The sequence below is a fragment of the Microtus oregoni genome, unplaced genomic scaffold, assembly GCF_018167655.1.
Source record: "Microtus oregoni isolate MIOR12 unplaced genomic scaffold, Mior012 000035F_ref0000213, whole genome shotgun sequence".
Taxonomy (NCBI): domain Eukaryota; kingdom Metazoa; phylum Chordata; class Mammalia; order Rodentia; family Cricetidae; genus Microtus; species Microtus oregoni.
Window position 1 is genome coordinate 24,977,764 of NW_024543094.1, and position 14,351 is coordinate 24,992,114.

Genomic DNA, 14,351 nt, shown 5'->3' on the forward strand with positions numbered 1-14,351 from the left:
ATATGGCCATAAGAATAAAAATTAATTAAATAATGCCCTGCATTTGGCACATAGTAGGTGTGATGGTTAGTTTTCAGCTTGAGAGGGTTAAGAACCTGTGTGGAAATGCAGTTTTGGATATGTCTATGATAGTATTTCCAGAAAGACTTTACAGAAATGGGAAGATCTACCTCTAATGTGAAAGACCTCATCCCATCAGCTAGGGTTCTGAAAGAATACAAAAGTGAAAGAAAGCCAAGCATCATCTTTGTTTCCTCCCTACATAAGCAATATACTCAGGTACCACACACTCCCCTGCCATCCAGCAGAGTCATAGCCATACAGGAAGGGAGAGGGTTGCATAGAGCTAGGAAAGAAAACCCTACGTTAAAAAGAAGAACCCAGGATCTGGAACACACCAGTATCACGGGATACACTTTAAGAAAAGCTGCAGACATGGAGTGGACCTGGCCCTAAACAGAGGCTGTATATGCTATATGACATCCCTATCATGATGGAAGCCATGAATCCTTTCTGAACTTAAGTTCCATTCGTCTTGCATTTAAACATGGCAGCGGGCAAAGTAGTAGGTATTTACTAAGCAGTCCTTTGGCCATCTATAAGACCCAACTCTCATACCAGAAGTGTCTGTCCATCTTGTTTATTTTTGCAGAGATTGAGCATACGTCTAATGCAAAAGGTTTAAGCTTATTTTTTAAATGATCTGGTCTTTACAGATCAGAAAATAATGACTAGATCAATACTGAAGCACACAGTAAATTTATTCCTCTAAATACATTTACTCAGACATCCTTGATGATGAATTGCTTATCATCTAGAGTTATAAATCTAATTACGTTTTTCAGTTTGGGATAGATCTGAGTGTAAGTGCCTGGAGTCTTAATGGGTTGTCAGTTCGTTTTTTGTTTTTTAACTTTTGCCCCCTCCCATATCTTTGTGGGAATGAAAATTAAAGTCACTGTTTATCTTCCTTTCATTTCTACCTTAGCCAAATGCCCTCAACATGTTTCTACCTCCCCTTTATTTTAATTAAACTCTATGTGATAGAATGATATAGATTTTTTTGAGAAGCCCCAGGAGCAATTCTCCACACTTTAAAAAGTACTTTACAAGCTTACATAGCCTTAATTCAAGGTCATACACTAAGTTATAGACACAAAGTCACCAAGAGAAAGGGAATGGGATGTATTAATTTTGCCCTCATTCCATGTACTTGGAAACAAGTATTAAGAATGCATGTTTTTTTTTTTTTTAGGATTCAATGAATGTCACTGAAAAAGCCGTGTGTGTGTGTGTGTGTGTGTGTGTGCGTGCACGTGTGTGTGTGTTCTTTTTGAAGATGCCCTGCATATTTCATCACTATATGTTTGTTGATGACCATTATTTATTGTTAGCCATTGAGATGCTAGGTTTTCATCAATGTTGAGGAAATTTTATGTGTTTTTGGTGAAATGTATAACTTCGCTGGGGGTGATTTTCAATAGATCCCAGTGTGTACCACATTCCTGATGGCTAATGTTGACCTCAGAACTAAGGCTTTATCCCTAGTAGCTGAGTTAAAGGTTCCCCATTTTAATCATAAAATGAAAGTGCTTCAAAGAACCACTATAGATTTGCAGAAGTATTTGGTTTTATTTTTGGAAGCAACTGTTTCAATTTTAACCATCTTTGAGCTGGAGAGGAGTCAGGGCTACTTGATAGCACATTCTAGCCTAGAAACAAGCAGTAGACTACAAGGGAGGCCATCTGTGGCCAGAGTTACAAACAGCTAATGCTCTCACTCAGAGTCTTTCAGTGTATAAAGTGTCCTTACTTCTAAGTACAGAGTAATGTAAGGTGCTTTCAGGAAAGTTACATAGGAAGCAACCAAACCAAGTTCCTATCTTCTTAGGTAATTGGAGAATTACCTCTGCTTCTCTGATTCAGAACATATTGATAATAGTTCTGTTTATGGAACAAATGCTCTTCATTATAAAATAATGCAGGAAAGCAGTAAAATAACCCAAGTTGGGCACTGTGATATGATTAAAGCCTCCACCTTATGAAATGATGTGATTATTTTCCCCCTCCACAGTCCTATCAGGCTGATACCATTAAGGCCAGTTTTTGAAAAGACTTTAAAGGAACCTGAGCTTTCTTCTGAATCACCTTTTCTAATAGCACAATTTAGGGTCATTTTGTACGAATTACCTTGCACTTTGTATATAGTCAACACATGGCTCCAACATGTACATTGTTCCTGCAGCTTGTCATTGTTCACAATGTGCACTTTCATTTAGAGGCTTCAATAGTCACTTCAGTCCCTAGTGGAAACTTGGCACATTGCCTACAAATAGGAGATAGGACAACCAGAACACATGTGGACCAGAAGTCATCATTTCTCATTGATGCTGAAGTGTAGTTACTGGTTGTAATTAGCTAGGAAATATGAAATATGAAGGATATTAATGTGAGTATTAATATTTTCTGAGTTCACATTTGTTGCTGCCAAAAAACCCACAGTGTTTTACTGTTGGGATTTTGCCATTAAAGTCAGAAAGCAGATAATATGAACCTGGAGCTTTCAGTTTTTTTAAAATTAATTCTTGAACTATTCTGCAATTATTTTAATGTGTCTTTGCTTAAATCAATTCACAACCTTCTCTTTCAAAACATACACAGGAGAACACCAGGGCAAAGGTGGATGTGAAGGGGGGGGGGGTTGTCTTTTATACTAAAGTTCCCAAGGAGCAGACACTTCATATCTGAACCCAGGTTTCTCAACCAATGCATGGACTGGCATATGTGCTATAGGACCAAAGATGTTCTTATTATAGATGCTAAAATATGTATCAAGTGTGACAAAAATAGAAGCAAACAGGCTATATAGTCTGTTGTGAAACCAGAAAGTGAGGATAGCTGAGAGCAAGGAATATACCTGAGAAAGAGCAAGAAACCCATGCCCAAGAGTTCTGAGATAGGGAAGGGTATTAGTTACTTCTCGGTTGCTATGATAAAATGTCACACCAAGGCAACTTACAGGAGAAAGAGTTTAATTGGAGTTATGGTTTCAGAGGGATAAGAGCCCATCATAGAGGAGAGGCACAACAGCAAGCAGCAGTCACAGCAGCTGCATCAGGAAGTTCCCAACTTGAACCACAAGCATGAAGCAGAGAGAGTAAACTAGAAGCGGTTTTAATTTCTCAAAAACCATCCCAGTGACACACTTCCTCCAGCAAGATCACACCTCCTAAACCTCCCCCAAACAGCACTACCAACTGGCCAGCAAGTGTTCACATGCCAGAGCTCATGGAGGGTATTCTCATTTAAGCCAACCCAGAAAGACATTGGGGCAAAGACTGTGAGAGATATGGGGAAAGAGAGTGAATTGAAGTAACTTTTTGATTGGAGATAGATCAACACTGTATAAAGAAGAATGCTTAAATATTGGGGAAATGGCTTTCAATCCTAAGTAAGATAGATACTAGGGTATTGTTTAGAGACTTAAAAAAATCACTAGATCTGGCTTACTGCTGTCAGTTACCTGACAAGGAACCTTTCCATTGTACTAAAATGCATATGTGTGTGTATGCTTTTCCACACTTTTTATTTGCATTAAGAAAAATATGTTTGGGTATTTTGCCTGCATATATATCTCTGTATCACATGCCTGCCATACCCATGGAGTACAAAAGGAAGCATTGAATTCCCTGGATCTGGAATTACATATGCTTTTGAGCTGCCCTGTGGGTGCTGATTACCAAACCTGGGTCCTCTGGTAGAGCAGCCAGTGCTCTTAACTACCCAGCCATCTTAGTAAAAAACAAATGTAAACATTCCAGTCTTTATGTTTATATTGTATTCAATTGTCTATAATGGTATAATTTTAAGCATGATTTGCAGCTCTGTTTAAACTAATATCCTACAATGTTAAAAAATTTTCTGTGTTGGGCTCAGTACTGTGTATCCCTTGAGCACTTAGGATGATGAGTATCACTGAGACACTGAAGTTCTCTCCTTGCTGTGTTTAAATATATATTTGAATGTGTACACCATGTTATACCTTTGTTATTTCACTAGTGTTCCTTATCTTCCTCCACTCCCACTGGATACTCTAGATTCCTAAGAACATCTAAGACATTATCTATTTTAGATGCTTTTTTCTATCCTCCTTCTGTATTCCCTTTCCCTTTCTTCTGCCTTCACTTCCTCTCTAAATATTTACAGGAATTAAACCCCTATACAGTCCATTTATTCTCTTTTTCTCCTTCAGTGTGTTAATGGAATACCCACTATACACAGATTGCTGTAATGGGTCTGCAAGTAATTTAGGAGATGCCTCATGATCTTGAGTTTAAAGCATAGTGGTTTACAGGTGTGAGAGTCTCTGGGTTTTCACCATTAATGAGTATCTATTTAAAATCCCAGTTGTACTAAGTTTTGTTCAATGGCTTCTCCCTTAACAGTACTCAATTTGAAAAGGCTTTGGAAGGTTGCTTGGTCTGTACTAAACTGAAGGATTTAAGTCTATACATTGCAAATTCTCTTAAATATAACTTGTAAGCTCCTCTGCTGTTGAATATGGATCTCCTTGGCATTTATGTTTAGTGACTATTAAAATGGCTTCACACTAGTGAAGAGCTGAGTGACAGTTTGACAGCTCAAATACTGATGGGGTATGAGCATCTCCTGCACAACCAGGTTTAAAGCTCCCTTTTGCATATTCACAAGCTGGGAACATGGTGAGACTTACAGCAGGGATCTAAAATTTAATTGCCATCCAGGAACAAGACCTCACTTTCCATGGCATTTAATTAAATGCTTCCTTTTGACTTTGTATTTCTAATTTACCTGTCAAGGTCTCAACTTAGGTAAGCATGGCAACAAACTCTAAGACGCAATGGACAATCAGAGAGGTTGCTCTGATCAGGTCTACACATCTACACAGGAAAATAATCGAGATACAGAGTGGTTAGTATCTTGCACTGAAGAACTAGAAAAGAATATTTAAAATATCCTTTTCTTACCAGCCAAAGACCTCCTTTTTTGAATGCACCATTTTTCTTTAAGATGTCTCTGCAGCTTTAGTGCTCTCGATATGATAATGGGTAGGATGAAAAATCACTGTGCATCTGAAGTTCATTTTGTGGAAGTTTTGAAAAAAATATTATGCAGAATGAATCATCCCCAAAATGAAAGGATTAATCTCTTCCTTACACAGTACCGGGTCCCGAAAGAGTGCCTGGGAAATGTTGGTAGAACAAATGAGTTCTGATTCCTTGTTAGAGCTACTGATGTCAGAAGCGAACAGAGAACTCCTTCTGTTCTCTTTAGTATATTGTTAAGCCACCAGCCCCTAGATGCTGTTCTCATTAATGATGACTAAGGGCAAAATGATTAAAATTTTCTAACCTTCTAAAGAATATTTTATGTGCCTTAAATTATTGATGAATAGTATCCCATCAGCATTCAATTTCACCAATAATATCATAATAGAAAAATTAATGTACTTATTTGTTATAATTTGCTTCATTGAAAAAAAAACTAACTTTCAGAGAAAGCTTTTATTAGTTTTGGGTTTGAGTAAAAAATAGCATACATAATTATTCCCAATGTTGTAACTTTGAATCATGATTTGCACAACCCCGATTTACAGAAGCAATAGGGTAGGAACCAAGGAAACATCTCTGGGAGTAGAGTGGTAGGACCCATAAGTATGCTGGCAAAGAAAAATCCTCAAATTTATTTTGTTGTGCACATTTTTATTTTGATTTATTGATGCAATTTTGACAAATGTTAAAAATAACAACTTACACAGATGTCCATGTCTTTTTCTTAGGGGAGAAATACAAAAGGCTCATGGAAAGTCATTAGTATTTTGTGGAACTGAATATTTTAAGGAAGAAAAAATGTCATGTTTATTATTGACTTATTCTGGGATATTATTTGCACTTAGAGGGGTACATATGTGGGTCCGTGAGGGTCATAGAACAACTTCCATGAGTTGTTCATAGGTATTAAACATGAGTTGTTCATAGGTATTAAACATGGGTTGTTCATAGGTATTAAACATGGGTTGTTTATAGGTATTAAACACGGGTTGTTCATAGGTATTAAACATGGGTATTGGCAGCAGCAATAGCCTTACCTTCTAAGTCATTATGCTGGACCATTATTTTCTTTTTCATTTTATTGAAAATGGTTTTTTCTCATATAATATATCCTGATTATGATTTCACCTCTCTCTACTCTTCCAAGTTCCTCTCTATTCCTTTTCTCTCCTATCCAGATCCACCCCTTTTATGTCTCTCATTTAAAAAAAAAACAAGCTTCTAAGGAATAATAATATAATATAGTAAGATAGAATAAAAACTAATACATTGGAATAAGGCAAAAACAAAAACAAATAGAAGGAAAAAAGGCACAGGAAATAGATATGTGCTCAGAGACTCACACATTCACACTTTCTAATCCCATAAAATCGTTAAACTCAGATGGCATAATATATACCCGAAGGACCTATAGGGTAAATCTGTCAATAAATTATAACAAAGTAAAGATATATAATAAGACTAAAATTAAAGCAAAAGAAGTTTTGATGCAACATTATGAGAAGAAGAATCATCAAATTGGTTCAGTTTGTTTTTCTTTGGCTGGCTGCTGGGCACACAGCCTACCCTCAACAGATCCTTGCAAGACCTGTGGAGGCTGTTGTAGTCTCTATGAGTTCATATGTACTTTGATCATGTTGGTTTAGAAGGCCATGTTTTCTTGGCTTTTCTTCATCTCCTGTGGTTCTTACATTTTGTCCTTCCTCCAGGGTTCCCTGGGTCCTGAGGGGAGTGATTTGACAGACATCACATTTAGGAGGAGTGTAAGGGCAATCTGGGCTACAATATCTGTTATCTTATTGATGGCCTGCTATTTTAAATTATTGACAAATTACACTAGATTGTTAAATGAATATGCATATAATTCCAAACTTTTTCTCTACAGGTTCTGTTTTGGTATTATTTATCTGAACATTCCTATCTCTCTGTTTTCACAAGAACATCGTTAGATGGCAGCTTGCTAAAGCAGAGTGAAGTTACCAGGCTCCCTGAATCTCAGTGGAGCCAAGCAAAAGTCGACCTCCATGCAAAAGCTGGAGAGTCTACTTTTCCTTTCCAGGTAAGCATGTAAGCAATGAATGAAGTTCATAAGAAGGTACATGTTTCATACTAATCATTTCTGACAACAAAATAGTACATCCAACAAATATTTGCAGTATTAATGAGGCATTAATGTTCAGGAACCAGTAGATAGCTACTATGACCTAATTGCTAATAATTATGTATGAAAGTATAACAACTATCAGAAATAAAACATAACATCAGATGGCTGAGAGAAAAGAAATTTGGAAAGAAAATAAGGGCTGGAAGGTAAGGAAGAGTGTCCTTAAACAGTGCCACTTAGAAATGACACAGCAGCTGCCACCATGGACACACAGTAGCTATGAATACTTACACAAGGCTAGATTGTAGCACAAGGGCCGACTTGCTTGGGGTTTCTGTCCTGCCCAGTATCCCACAGCCAGCAAGTAAGCAGTATGAATATAATCACAGTTCATTGGATATACGCATAAAAATCTCAAAAGTGTAAAAGTAATGTTTTCCTAAGTGAGTATGGCATATCTGGGGTGACAACAGTGATGTGGCTACATATTCACCATACTGCTCTCTTCCAATAACACAACATTTGCTAACCTTTTGTTGTCTTGCTCATTAATCAAAGCAGGTGACCCTAGCTCACTCACTAAATGGATGCAGTAGTTTCCACTTTTCTGGACTGTGATTTTCTTCTAAATGATTCAATTATAGAATTTCCTTCAAATTATGGCAGGGAAGTCACAATAGCAGGAGCCTGAAGGAGCTGGTCACATGGCTTCTGCGATCAAAAATATATAGGGAGAGATAAATGCAAGCTACTGGTTAGATTTCTTTTTCTTTTTACACTGCTCGATAATGGTTTTACCCACTTGGAAGATAGGTGTTACAAGATTAATCAACATAAACAAGATAATCCCCCCACAGGCATGCCCAGGGGCCATCCTCCCAAATCATTCTAGATCCTGCCAACTTGAAGGTAAACACTGGCTACACATCTTCTGAAAACCAGCTGTCTCCTCTGAAAATGGAAGCTGGAATGGAGAAAGGGCGTAAGTTGAGCCTCCTCAGTGTCCTTTTCAACCATCCCTCGTCGGTTAACTGCGGCTGTTCCCTTCATCAGAAAGAGAACAGCTGGTGGCAGCAATGTCACTGCAGGTCAATTCCTGCCAGTAGACATAGGAATATGAAACAAACATTAATTTTATGACTATTCACTTTATAGACGCATTATAAGGATTAGATATTTCTAGATAAATGTAAAATACAGAAAATCCAACATGAAGTAGCTTACACACAAAGGGGCTATTATTGTTCCTGTGGTGATTATTACTTCGATATTGCTTAGAAATAGTGGATATGTAATATTAAGATTCCTTCATATTTTTAAAGCGTGTCCCTTTGATCAAAACTTTGGATTCAATAATTAGAGACCTCCTTAGAGAAATCTACTGATTCAATTCCAACATTAATGGATGAGACAGGGCTGATGGCTTCTTTTGGGAGAAAACCAAGACCACCCATGGATTCATCTCAGTGTTAGTCACTATTGCCTTTGGTAGAAAAAGAAAATGAGATAAATTATTCTTTAGTGTTTGTATTCTACATTCCATTGCTTCAGTGTTTTCATTTTTATTTAGATGGAAGCTCATCAAACTCGTCTATCAGAGTCTGCTATTGACTGACGTTGAGAAGGAAAGAGAATAACTGTTGATAGGTCTGGCTGTGTGCAAAATGAGCTGAAATGCTGGCCATTCCTTTCTCTGACTGGAAATTCTCCAATGTTACTGGAGAATGTCAATAAAGTGTAGACTTCATTCTCTCCAAAATTACTTGTTTGGGGTTTGAGTTTTGGATTTGCTTTGCTATACAAATTAAGCCTTCCCCTCACTATCATACTAGCTTGGTGGAAAAATTCTTGGTGGCTTTGTTATGTGTGTGTGTGTGTGTGTGTGTGTGTGTGTGTGTGTGTGTGTGTGTGTGTGTATGATGTGCTGATGTCAGATGGTTGGTGAGAGTTTCTGGTAAGGCTCTGCACTACCAATCCCATGTTCTCGTCCCATGCCTGTGACTCAGCACCCCGCTTTGGCTTTTATTTCCAACAATCCTTGACATTGGGCTTTTGCTGAATCTTGTTCATGTTTAATTCAATCAAGAACAGGTGTGAATACTCCTCTGGACTTTCATCTGTCTTTCTTCAATCCTTTTATATATTTACTGAAGCACACATTTGTTTTAGAAAACAGACAAGTGTTCAGCTAGTCCGGATTTATCCCATGCTTTTTCAGACCTAGGCCAGCTGGCCTTGGTGAGATCCCAATAGAACATCCCCATTGTCTTAGTGTGTGGGTGCACCCCTCGTGGTCCTGAGTTCCTTGCTCGTGCTCCGTCTCCTTCTGCTCCTGATTTGGACCTTGAGATTTCTGTCCGGTGCTCCCGTGTGGGTCTCTGTCTCTGTCTCCTTTCATCGCCTGATGAAGGTTAATATTCCTGAGGATGCCTATCAGGTCAGGGAACCCTGATTGCTCTTCGAGCAGATGGGGGGGGGGACTTGATCGGGGGAGGGGGAGGGAAATGGGAAGCGGTTGTGGGGACGAGGCAGAAATCCTTAATAAATAAATAAATTTAAAAAATAAAAATAAAAAAAAACAAAAAAAAAAGAAAACAGACAAGTGAAAAAAAATCAAAGGGATGAATCCCTTAATCATTCACCAAATTTTATCACTGTAAATCTATAATCTCAAATCAGAAATTTCTGAAATTTAACTCAGAAAGCACTATCCTTTGGAAAATTGAGAGTTAAAAACCTAACTTTATATGAATCAATGTGAGATCTTTGGATAGTTCGTTTAACTCTAGATTTGTTTTTACTCTGTTGTGCTCATTTCCTATAGTGCAACTGGTAAGAAATGGTACTTAGGTCATACTAAGACTCTTAACCTCAAACTAAGTGTATGGTCCCCATAAACTTAGGATAAGAATTGGTGCCTTTCAATAATTTTGATATATAGGGTAATTCAGATTTGTGCATTTTTACAAATGCAAAGAGTATATAAAATATGCATACTTATATGCTATAAACAATTTTTTCTACAATAGGACATACATTTATAATGTGTTTATAGCCAGTAATTCATATAGACATAAATATACATGTAATCATACCTTGAAAAAGTATCAGCAGTTTGTTTGCTCACATATTAGCATTAATTATTCAAAAAGATACAGCTTTGGTCTTCTACCTTTTATCACCTATACCAGAAAATGCTGATATTATACTGGTTTTGATATGATTTCTGTAACTATTTATTTCAAATCCTGAAATTATGTATGGAGATTCTAACTAGCTATGAGTTCATATACCAACAACAAACAAAGATGATATTGTACCCACAGATATTCTCTCCAGTGCTCAAATCTGAAGATATTTAAAGAGAGTATTTAAGAAACACTCCAAGGTTTGAACACTTAAGTTTAGTGGGCTGCATGATTTAAGGGTGGCCTTGGTCTCGGTTTGATCATTGGCTCCATATGGTTAAGCTCTGAACCTATTTATTTAGGGTAATCCAATCCAGTCTAAACACAAGAAAGAAGAAAGGCCTTGGATTATGAGACCTATGTATTTCATTTGAAGCATGAAATTTGGATGCAGTATGGTGCTTTGATGTGAATTGGAGACCATAACAGGGAACAAATTACTTTGAGTTTCCTAGGAAATAATCACCTTTAGTTCTTAGGATTTTCAATATCCTGCTGGGAAAGGATTAGACTTTCTGTTGATTCTGTAAGAAAATTAATTTAACGGCCTTTCAGGAATCTCTCCATCACCTAGGTAGAAGAATTGAACGAATTTTAGTCAAACAGTTAATTTTATTTTTATTTCTTCCAATCTGTTTGAACTTGGTCTGTTCCTGTTCAGCTGGGATGTTGAACTCTTTAAAAAATTATTTTTTTTGTAGTTTGAAATTTAATTTTGTTGTAACTTCTAAATTTTAATATCTAAATGGATTTTTTTTTGGTCTAAATACTGTCCCTTGATTTCCTATTGGTCAATGTGTAAGTTCCTATTTAAATGTAGGTCATATTTTAGGTTTCATCTGAAATTGATTTTTTGTATTTTCTACAATGATTGATGTGATGTTCATTCTTTATCAGTTATTAACTATTAATCATTAATAATTTCATAGACTTCTCTGAAGAGTCAGGGAAGGGTAAGAATTATGACATAGCAGTAAATATTATCTGAATGAAGTTGTTTTGTCTTCCGTCTTCTCTGTTTATGGCATCAGTTGATCGGTAGTTCTGGTGTGAGTCGTATGCTGAGGAGCAGAGATCTCTTTCTTACACTAAGTGATGCATTACTGTGAAATTACACCCAACAGCAGCTTAAGCGAGACATTCTTCCCAGCGGCTCTGGGACAGTTAGCCACTTTTCTATACTTATTTTTCTTTTATTTGAAAATGAGTACAAAAGGTGTGCTATGCTTGCAAGATTAAGTTTATGGACTGTATGCTATAAGTTCTACAGAAGAAATGGCTGTTCCTCTTATTATTCATACAGCCATTAGTTTCAAAAGCAACCACATTCTAGTTTCTAATTCTAACAAATTATACTTTTTGTTAGTTCAGTAATTAATTTTCTTCATGTTGTTTTATATACCAAAGTAGGGAGAAATATTATTTTATTTGCTGGGAAAGCTTCTGTTTTTGTTGATATATAAAAAATTACTTGGATGTTAACAATATTATGAGTTATAATTTCTAAAAACAAGAAATTTTGTCATTTTCAAAATAATTATAATTGTATAAAACAAAACCAACAAGGGCTTAAAAATAATTTTGAAAAAGAAATGCAGCTATATAATTAGAGAATTGAGTTTTCAAATTATTAGAGGATCTTGTAAAAAGAATATTTTAGCTTCCCTTTTTCATAGTTGAAACATTTCTTCTAAACAAACTGTTCCACATTGGCTAATCATTGATCCTGTAGTTCCAAAGGGCAATAAGTCACAATACACAGACCTGTCTGATAAAAACAGTGATAAGAGTGATGGTTTGGTGAGATGACACATCTCAAAGGAATAGGCAGACCCTACCCCGCCTGAGGACTTGAGTTCAACTCCCATAGACTGGAAGTTGAAAACTAACTCATACACATTATTCTCTCACTTCCACAGATGTGACATGACCAGCATATACCTGCACACACACACACACACACACACACACACACACACACGTACTCACATGTACATATACACTAAATGCCAAACAGTTTTATAAAAACAGAAATAGATATAAGCTGATAATTATTTATAGCTATGCATTATAAGATTAAGGAACCACCTTTTAAAAGTGGGCTATTTTAAATTAATAGTTTCATTTTAATCTTTCAATATGTGGTCTTGATTTTACTTGCATGGAAGTAAACTACTGGAATTGGAAATAACTGAATATCAGTTTTCTTTGACTTTTGAGGAATATTTAATTTATTTGTGGCAATTTAATTTAAGGTACACTTTAATAATATTAGTGAATCATCTTGTGTTTCTGCTTAGCCAAAATGAAATAGTCAAATCTTCATGATCTATATCATTGATCTACTTCATCTCTAGCCAGGACCCACCAGTTACACATACAGAGTACAAACACACTTCTCTTCAAGAACGGAGTAGTACCTCCAACATTCTGCTTTTTCTTTTTAATAAATGTCTCCTTTCTTGACATGAGGAATTACACATTTTATTTATTTTTTTTAATTTATTTATTTTTTAAGGATTTCTGCCTCGTCCCCACAACCGCTTCCCATTTCCCTCCCCCTCCCCCCGATCAAGTCCCCCCCCCCCCTCATCTGCTCGAAGAGCAATCAGGGTTCCCTGACCTGTGGGAAGCCCAAGGACTGCCCACCTCTATCCAGGTCTCATAAGGTGAGCATTCAAACTGCCTAGGCTCCCACAAAGCCAGTACGTGCAGTAGGATCAAAAACCCACTGCAATTGTTCTTGAATTCTCAGTATGCCTCATTGTCCGCTATGTTCAGCTAGTCCGGATTAATCCCATGCTTTTTCAGACCTAGGCCAGCTGGCCTTGGTGAGATCCCAATAGAACATCCCCATTGTCTTAGTGTGTGGGTGCACCCCTCGTGGTCCTGAGTTCCTTGCTCGTGCTCCGTCTCCTTCTGCTCCTGATTTGGACCTTGAGATTTCTGTCCGGTGCTCCCATGTGGGTCTCTGTCTCTGTCTCCTTTCATCGCCTGATGAAGGTTAATATTCCTGAGGATGCCTATGTGTTTGTCTTTGGATTCACCTTATTTAGCTTCTCTAGGAACATGAATTATAGGCTCAATGTCCTTTATTTATGGCTAGAAACCAAATATGAGTGAGTACATCCCATGTTCCTCTTTTTGGGTCTGGCTTACCTCACTCAGGATAGTGTTTTCTATTTCCATCCATTTGTATGCAAAATTCAAGAAGTCCTTGTTTTTTACTGCTGAGTAATACTCTAATATGTATATATTCCATACTTTCTTCATCCATTCTTCCGTTGAAGGGCATCTAGGTTGTTTCCAGGTTCTGGCTATTACAAACAATGCTGCCATGAACATAGTAGAGCATATACTTTTGTTGTATGATAGGGCCTCTCTTGGGTATATTCCCAAGAGTGGTATTGCTGGATCCAGAGGTAGGTTGATCCCGAATTTCCTGAGAAACCGCCACACTGCTTTCCAGAGTGGTTGCATCAGTTTGCATTCCCACCAGCAATGGGTGAGTGTACCCCTTTCTCCACAACCTCTCCAGCAAAGGCTATCATTGGTGTTTTTTATTTTAGCCATTCTGACAGGTGTAAGGTGGTATCTTAAAGTTGTCTTGATTTGCATTTCCCTGATCGCTAAGGAAGTTGAGCATGACCTTAAGTGTCTTTTGGCCATTTGAAGTTCTTCTGTTGAGAATTCTCTGTTCAGATCAGTGCCCCATTTTATAATTGGGTTGATTAGCCTTTTACGGTCTAGTTTCTTGAGTTCTTTATATATTTTGGAGATCAAACCTTTGTCAGTTGCAGGGTTGGTGAAGATCTTCTCCCAGTCAGTGGGTTGTCTTTTTGTCTTAGTGACAGTGTCCTTTGCTTTACAGAAGCTTCTCAGCCTTAGGAAGTCCCATTTATTCAATGATGCCCTTAGTGTCTGTGCTGCTGGGGTTATACATAGGAAGTGGTCTCCTGTGCTCATGTG

The 14,351-nt window shown here is 37.3% G+C and overlaps 1 protein-coding gene across 1 annotated transcript in view; it reads left to right on the plus strand.

The window, feature by feature from the left end:
- Malrd1 (MAM and LDL receptor class A domain containing 1) overlaps positions 1–14,351 on the plus strand; it is a 616,720-nt gene that overhangs the window by 97,924 nt on the left and 504,445 nt on the right. The window contains exon 12 of the mRNA XM_041630809.1: positions 6,976–7,149. Within this exon, the coding sequence (XP_041486743.1) occupies positions 6,976–7,149 (174 nt within the window). The remainder of the gene's footprint in view (positions 1–6,975; positions 7,150–14,351) is intronic.